This window comes from Colobus angolensis, unplaced genomic scaffold (genome assembly GCF_000951035.1).
Source record: "Colobus angolensis palliatus isolate OR3802 unplaced genomic scaffold, Cang.pa_1.0 Scaffold238, whole genome shotgun sequence".
Lineage (NCBI taxonomy): Eukaryota > Metazoa > Chordata > Mammalia > Primates > Cercopithecidae > Colobus > Colobus angolensis.
The window spans coordinates 857,064-864,873 of NW_012115577.1; the positions used below are offsets into that span (position 1 = coordinate 857,064).

A 7,810-nucleotide genomic window follows, 5' to 3' on the forward strand; every position below is an offset into this window, starting at 1 on the left:
TGAGGTGGGAGGATCACCTGAGCCCAGGAGGTTGAGGTTGCAGTGAGCCATGTTCATGCCACTGCACTCCAGCCTGGGTAAGAGGGTGAGACCTTATCTTAAAAATTAAATAAAGACATACATAAAAAAATAAAATCACTCGCATTAGTTGAACAGGAACTAGAAATGCAGAAGTCTTTGCTTCTCTGGGGAAAATAAAGAGCCACAAAATCTGCCTGATACGGAGAGGGAGGGAGGGAGGGCGGAATAAAAAGAGAAAGAGAACTTGTATCTCCTGGTGATGTTAGCAGTTGGAGGTTATTTTCTCATTCCAGTCCCCTACTCCTGGGTTGGCTCGCTGCTGCCCATCCCTGTTCCAAAGCAGTCCCTCTTCTCATAATTATAATAATGCCTCTGCTCCATGCAAGAAGCACCTACTATGTGCCCAGAAGGAGTACGTTTATATTCTTAACCTTTGCAGTTACCTAGAGGTCAATTTGCTCATTTATCAATTGAGGAAAGATTTTCAGCAACATTAAGTAACTGGCCCAATATTGCCTAGTTAATAAGTAGCAGAGCTGGCACTTAAACCCAATTTCCTCTAACACCACTAGGTTACAATATGTTCTTTCTGCTATTCCATGTTTTCTTTCTATCTCAAACCCATCTCAAGCTAACAAGTAGTTATTGAGGATCTACTGAATACCAGGTGCAGCTAAAAGCTTTCACTTGTCATTCCCTGACCCCAGGACCCTGGCACAGTCCCTTCACCCTGCTTTCCTTTCTCAGATGCTCCCATTTCCAAATCTCTGCCTCCCTTTCCCCTGCCCATTCTGCCTCCGCCAGTGCCCATTCCTGCCGTCCCCCATGCTGGGCCTGTGGTCAGCAGTGCAGCAGTACCCAGGTGGGGCAGCAGGCCTGACTCACTTCTGTGTCAGGGACTGTAAAGGGCGCGGGCCAAGGCTTTGCTGTCGCTGTCGTCACTGCACAATTGTTCCTGATTCAGAGGCAGATCACCTGAGCCACACCTGAGTATCACCAACCTCCTCTCTGAAGAGCAAACATGGCGGCCTCTAAAGGAATATGGCTAGATAAACAGACCTCTCTGGAGATGAGGTTTAGCTCCTCAGAGGAGATAGATTTAAGAATATTTATTAAGCTCCTACTAGGTCATAGCCAAATACTGGAGATACTACAGAGATCTAATGAGAAAAAGGTCAGATGTGGCACTGTACACTCGTGGAGATTATATTCCAGTAAGTGGGACAAACGACAGCAAAAAGTAAATACATAAAATGATTCCCCAACGTGATATGTGTCATGAAGAAAAACAAGGGGCTGAGAAGGAGGTTAGCAGTGGTGATGGATCAAGGTAAAGGTCAAAGGAGGGAAATGAAGGAACATGGTGATCTAGGGGAAGATGGGAAGGAAATAGGAGGAGAGCTGGAAATGGAAGAGGTTAATTAAGGGCCTGTTTCTCCAGGATCAGGGCAGTGGGAGCCAGTCCAGTTGCTCCTCTCAGCCCCCGGCACTTTCTGGCCTTAACTCATTCCCCAGCCTGCACTCCCCCACCCGCTTATTGGCTTAATGATTCACCCCCAACCTTTCCCTAGCTTCCTGTGTGGCAGGAAGGGGCAGGAGCAGAGCCCTGGGGCTCTGAGGGTAGCAGGAATGGGGATGGGATTGGTTGGGAATGGTGAGCAGTCCGAGTTCTCAGGTCTTCTCTTTGTCCCGTTCTGGTCTTGCCGCAAAGAAAGGTCTCTCTGTGCCAGGAGGACAGTGAGGATAACTAGACCCAACTGCAGGCCCAGATTCCAGATGTGGGAGGTAGTGGCAAAACAAGATCCTGGCATCCCCTTCATTTCCCCTCCTCTGCCTAATGCCCTAGAGAAATTTTCCATCATAAACAAGTAATGCATTCCTAAACTTTGGTGCTTTGTTCTCTCTCCCACCCACTAGTTTTCTTCCATCATCACTAGCTCTCCCTACTCCCAATTTATGTCTGCGTGAGTGTGAGGGTCTGTGCACATGTGTAAGTAGTCACGGGTTTATGTTGGGCATTGTGTAGTGTGCGAGTTGCCTTGGAATAAGGATGTTGGGGGTGGGGGTGGGCTCCCTGTGCTTGGGTGTAAATGTAAGAATGATGGCAGGTGTGAAGGCAGGCATGGGAAAGCAGTGCGCCTTTGTTTACAGAGGAGGTGTGTTTTATGCAGGCCAGGAAAAAGTGTGTAATGTGGAAGGGATCTTGTGTATTTAGATAAGAGTAGTGAGTATAAAATAAAGTGACCTGTAGGCCCAGGAATTGTACACACAGCAGTAGTGTATCTATTTCTAGCCGGTTGTGGCCTGTCCTCTTATTTGTGTTCCTCCATGTTCTTGATTGAAAAATCTCTGTAAGTATTTCCTAAATGGGAAAAGTGTTTCCTGTTTGGTGTCTGTGTAAGAATTGTCCCAGCTTTTCTAAACACATTGTACATTTGTGTGAGTGGTTTGGAGGAGTGTAACCACATCTCAGAAGCTTGGTGTGACCCAGCCAAGGTGGGAATACTATATGCACACCTACAATTGTACATTTCACCTGGTGTTTAACAAGATTATTGAGCAACTGCTGCCTACAAGATACCATGCTGGGTTCTCTGGAGGACACAAAGATGTGTATGACACAGCCTCCAATGGAAGAGATCATATGTGTATTCACTTTGTGCAGCAGGCTTAAAATGATGGTGGAAAGATCTGAGCCAGATGTATTTCAAATCTCTGGAGTAATCTCAGATCTTTTCATCCTCTTGCTGTTGGCAACCCTCCCTCCCCCATGCTCCCTTCCCCTAATGATATCCACCTCATTGCCCAATTCTGATTATCTTATGCTAGGAATGTCTCTTAGGGCCACCTTCTCAGGCTCTTGTTACCATCTACCTGAGCCCCTCCAATAGCTTCCTGTCTCCTGCCTTAGTCTCTCCCCATCCAGAGCATCACTCCTCATCCCAATCAGTTTCCTGCTTGAATTTTCTTCCCTTTATCTCATCCAGCAACCCACAAGCTCTATAGTCTAGAGTGAAACCCAGGCTCCAGACCTAGCAGCTCTGCTCTCCCCACTCTGCCCAATTCCACTCCTTTCCAGCCATTATTACATCCCACTACTCCCTTACAGGAAACTTACTCTGAGATTGTTTTTCTTGTGATTCCCCAAACACATCCTGTACTTTTCCAGTTCAAGGTCTTTGCTAATTCCATTCTTACAGTCATCCTCCACATTTGAATTTGTCATATCCCACCCACTGTTCAAGGTCACCTCCAGTGCCACTCTGCCATGAAGCCTTCCCTGATTGATTGGACAGATGTGAACACTAGCTCTTTTGGGTCCCCCTTAACACTTAGTCTTCAGTTTTCTTAGTTTTTGTTTGTTCTTTGTTTTTTGAGACAGGGTCTCACTCTGTCACCCAGGCTGGAGTGCAGTGGCATGATCTCAGCTCACTGCAACCTCTGCCTCCTGAGTTCAAGCAATTCTCCTGCCTCAGCCTCCGAGTAGCTGGGATTACATACATGCGCCACCATGCTTGGCTAATTTTTGTATTCTTAGTAGAGACAGAGTTTCACTATGTTGACAGGGCTGGTCTCGAACTCCTGACCTCAAATGATCCACTCGCTTTGGCATCCCAAAGTGTTGGGATTACAGGTGTGAGCCACCACGCCCGGCCTTTCTTAGGATCTTCAAGAAAGCTTGCCTTTCCTTCAGGCAGAAACTCAATGTAACAAAAAAAGAGAGAGAGAGAGAGAGACCAACAGAGAGACTGAGAGATAGAGAGCTCTCCTGGCCATGTTTCCCTCTTCATGCTGGAGGGTAAGGCCCTCACAGCTGGAGTATCAGCTTTATCTGACTTTCCTCGGGCAGCTGCATGGCACAGCACTTATACTGAAACTAGCCTCAGGATTCTCAACAGCAGTACCCTCAACAGAGGGCGCCTGAAACAGGTGAATGCTCAAAAGATGTTAAATTCTGCACGGTGGCTCCCAGCACTTTGGGAGGCCGAGGCAGGCAGATTGGTTGAGCTCAGGAGTTCAAGACCAGCCTGGGCAACATGGCAAAACCCTGGCTCTACAAAAAAATTATATATATATATATATATATAAAATCAGGAGGCTGAGGTAGGAGGATAGCTTGAGCCCAAGAGGCAGAGGTTTCAGTCAGCCGAGATCATGCCACCGCACTCTAACCTGGGCAACAAAGCCAGACCCTATCTCAAAAAAAAAAAGTTACATTCTGTGTCCATGAGCAGCTGTCTGTAAGGAAGTTATGGAAATGTGAATCTGCTTTAAGTTGAGTAATTACCATTACTGTAACCTTTGTATGTCTCACGATTTAGAATGTTCTTCCCATAAATTTGGTTGTTTGACTCACAGCAAGGGGCAAATCTAGGTGGCTGCTAACCTATTGCCTTTGTATTTGTGGCCCTCTGCACCAGCCTTCATGTGAATATTTCTGCACACTCCTAAGAGAGTAGTTTTGCTGAACTGCCCCTATACAGTCTTTGCGCCTTTGCTGTGTACGTGTGTTGGTATGTGCATGTGGTATGTGTTTTCCTTTTTTCCAGGATTTCATTCCTTTTTTATGGCTGAATAATATTTAATTGTGTATTATTATTATTGTTATTATTTTATAGTGACAAGGTCTCACTATGTTGCCCAGGCTCCTGAGCTCAAGTGATCCTCCCACCTCAGCCCCCCAAAATGCTAGGATTACAGGCAAAAGCCACCATGCCCCACCATTGTATATTACTTTTTTAATCTTTCTATCCTTTTTTCTCCCCCAACTTTTATTTGAGATTTTGGGGTATATGTGCAGGTTTGTTGCCTAGGTATACTGTATGATGCTGAGGTTTGGGGTACAAATGATCCTGTCACCCAGGTACTCAGCATAGTACCCAATAGTTAGCTTTTCAACTTTTGCCTTGCTCCCTCCATCCTTCTTCTAGTGGTCTCAAGTTGCTATTGTTGCCATCTTTATGTCCATGAGTTCTCAATGTTTGATTCCCACTTATAAGCGAGAATGTGTGGTATTTGGTTTTCTGTTCCTGAGTTAATCCGCTTAGGATAAGGGCCTCCAGCTGCATCCATGTTGCTGCAAAGCACATAATTTCATTCTTTTTTATGGGTATGCGGTGTGTGTCTTCATATGTGCTCAGGCAGGCAGGTTTGTGTCTGTGTGTGCTACTGTGTTCATTTCTCTCTTAATCTTGACTATTTCTGTAATGATTTCCTTCTTGGGGAATGTATTTTCTAAGGATACCTACAAGTGCATGAATGTGCGCATGTAACCGGGTCAGTATTGTAGCAGGACAGCCTGATCTCCAATAAAAAGCCCCATTGGCAGGGCGCGGCGGCTCACGACTGTAATCCCAGCACTTTGGGAGGCTGAGGCAGGCAAACTAAATACCACGCATTCTCACTTATAAGTGGGAACCAAACATTGGGAACTCATGGACATAAAGATGGCAACAATAGCAACTTGAGACTACTGGAAGAAGGACGGAGGGAGCGAGGCAGATTACGAGGTCAGGAAATCGAGACCATCCGTGCCAACATGGTGAAACCCCGTCTCTACTAAAAATACAAAAATTAGCTGGGCATGGTGGTGCGTGCCTGTATTCCCAGCTACTGGGGAGGCTGAGGCAGGAAAACGCTTGAACCAGGGAGTCAGAGATTGCAGTGAGCCGAGATCGTGCCTCTGCATTCCAGCCTGGCGACAGAACCAGACCTCGTCTCCAAAAAAAAAAAAAAAACAAAAAGCCCTCTTGGGTCCCTAGTGCTGGGGCCTGTGAGGGACCCTGTGGCTAAACCATCTGCTAGGCTGTCGCGAACCCCTCTCCAGAAGCCACATGCCCCGACATGTGCCTACAGCCAGGGATCTCACCCACCCCCACTCACGACTCACACACTCAACGTACAGTTGGGCGCCTAGGATTGCGCATGCCAAGTCTCCACCCACTCCCTTTGTTTAATCGTCGGAATTTCCAGCCCGCTGCTGCCAACCGCTCCCCAGCTGCGGGAGGAGGAGTTAGAACGACCCGCCCAATTCCCAAGAGCCCATAAATTAACTCTGCCGGCAGCCGGCCTGCACTTGGCCTTACACTCCGCTCAGGGCACCATGTGTCACTCTCGCAGCTGCCACCCGACCATGACCATCCTGCAGGCCCCGACCCCGGCCCCCTCCACCAACCCGGGACCCCGGCGGGGCTCCGGTCCTGAGATCTTCACCTTCGACCCTCTCCCGGAGCCCGCAGCGGTCCCCGCCGGGCGCCCCAGCGCCTCTCGCGGGCACCGAAAGCGCAGCCGCAGGGTTCTCTACCCTCGAGTGGTGAGTATCGCCGAAGTGGGCATTCGCGGGGTGCGCTGCCCTGGAGTCACTGGGGAACGACTCGACTCCAGAGGCCTCGACCTGACCTGTCTCCTTTTTTGTCACCCCTTAGGTCCGGCGCCAGCTGCCAGTCGAGGAACCGAACCCAGCCAAAAGGCTTCTCTTTCTGCTGCTCACCATCGTCTTCTGCCAGATCCTGATAGCTGAAGAGGGTGTGCCAGCGCCCCTGCCTCCGGAGGACGCCCCCAGCACCGCATCCCCGGCGCCCACCCCTGTGCCCCCGGTCCTCGAGCCCTTTAATCTGACTTCGGAGCCCTCGGACTATGCTTTGGACCTCAGCACTTTCCTCCAGCAACACCCAGCCGCCTTCTGACTTTGACTCTCCGTACTCCCCAAAAAGAATTCGAAAAACCACAAAGAAACACCAGGCGTACCTGGTGCGCGAGAGCGTATCCCAAACTGGGACTTCCGAGGCAACTTGAACTCAGAACACTACAGCGGAGACGACACCCAGTGCTTGAGGCGGGACCGAGGCGCACATAGACCGAAGCACAGCCAAGCTGGGGCTAGGCCCGGTGGGAATTAGAGCGTCGTTAATTTATTTCTTATTACTCCTAATTAATATTTATATGTATTTATGTACGTCCTCCTAGGTGATGAAGGGGTGTACGTAATATTTATTTTAACTTATGCAAGGGTGTGAGATGTTCCCCCTGCTGTAAACGCAGGTCCCTTGGTATTTATTGAGCTTTGTGGGACTGGTGGAGGCAGGACACCTGGAACTGCGGCAGACTAGGAGAAGAAGTGGGGAGGACTCGGGTGGGGGAGAACGTTCCGGCTGGGATGAAGTCTGGTGGTGGGTCGTAAGTTTAGGAGGTGACACTGCATCCTCCAGCATCTCAGCTCCGTCTGTCTACTGTGTGAGACTTCGGCGGACCATTGGGAATGAGATCCGTGAGATCTTTTGATCTTCTTGAAGTCGCCTTTAGGGAAAGGCTGCGGGGTAGAGGGTTGGGGGTTGGTGGGCTGTCACGGGGCGACTGTCGAGATTGCCCGGTATGTTCTGTGAACACAAATAAACTTGATTTACTGTCTGCAGTCTTGAGTGTATCTTTGCAAGCGCCGACTCCCCACTCCTCCCCGCCTTCAGATGGCAAGGACCAGCGGGAGGCGCCGTGGCCCAGTCCCCAGCCCGCCCACTTCCCTGGGCCCCGGAGCTCCTTTTCCTGGAGTCAACAGAACCCAGCATCCGGTTGCCCGATGCAGTCTTTCGTTGCCCAGTCTGCGGTTTTCCCAGGTAGTTGCCCCGCGGCGAATCCGAGATGGGGCAATCACCCTTACGCCAGGGTGCTGGGCCGCGGAGGTCAAGTCCCACGCCCGGGGGCGGAGCGTGAAGCTGCGTGGCCCGGCCCAAGAAGGGCGGTGATTGGGGCGGCAGGGATGTGGCCGCCCCTGGGCTGACCAGGCAGCCCGGCG

At 49.8% G+C, this 7,810-nt stretch overlaps 1 protein-coding gene and 1 long non-coding RNA gene across 3 annotated transcripts; one reads left to right on the forward strand and one right to left on the reverse strand.

Moving 5' to 3' along the window:
• The first annotated feature begins 6,100 nt into the window (after positions 1–6,100).
• IER3 (immediate early response 3) lies at positions 6,101–7,432 on the forward strand. Of its 2 annotated transcripts, none has more exons than XM_011945001.1 (2): positions 6,101–6,334; positions 6,447–7,432. In XM_011945001.1, the coding sequence occupies exons 1-2, from the start codon at positions 6,125–6,127 to the stop codon at positions 6,705–6,707; spliced, it is 471 nt and encodes a 156-aa protein (XP_011800391.1). In that variant the 5' UTR covers positions 6,101–6,124; the 3' UTR covers positions 6,708–7,432. The 2 variants fall into 2 exon arrangements, 1 of the variants encoding a protein (XP_011800391.1); XR_001002103.1 differs by having other exon boundaries at positions 6,102–6,596; positions 7,330–7,428.
• On the reverse strand, positions 7,035–7,706 carry LOC105513951. The gene is made up of 2 exons (XR_001002102.1): positions 7,535–7,706; positions 7,035–7,397 (listed from the first exon to the last, which is right to left on the reverse strand). It is a non-coding gene; the product is annotated as an uncharacterized LOC105513951 (long non-coding RNA).
• Between the last annotated feature and the right edge of the window lie 104 nt (positions 7,707–7,810).

Excerpts from the sequence above, each read along its gene's own strand:
- IER3 (XM_011945001.1), top strand. The coding sequence starts at position 6,125 with ATGTGTCACTCTCGCAGCTGCCACCCGACCATGACCATCCTGCAGGCC. Across the intron at positions 6,335-6,446 it reads GGGTTCTCTACCCTCGAGTG|GTCCGGCGCCAGCTGCCAGT; the intron begins GTGAGTATCGCC and ends GTCACCCCTTAG.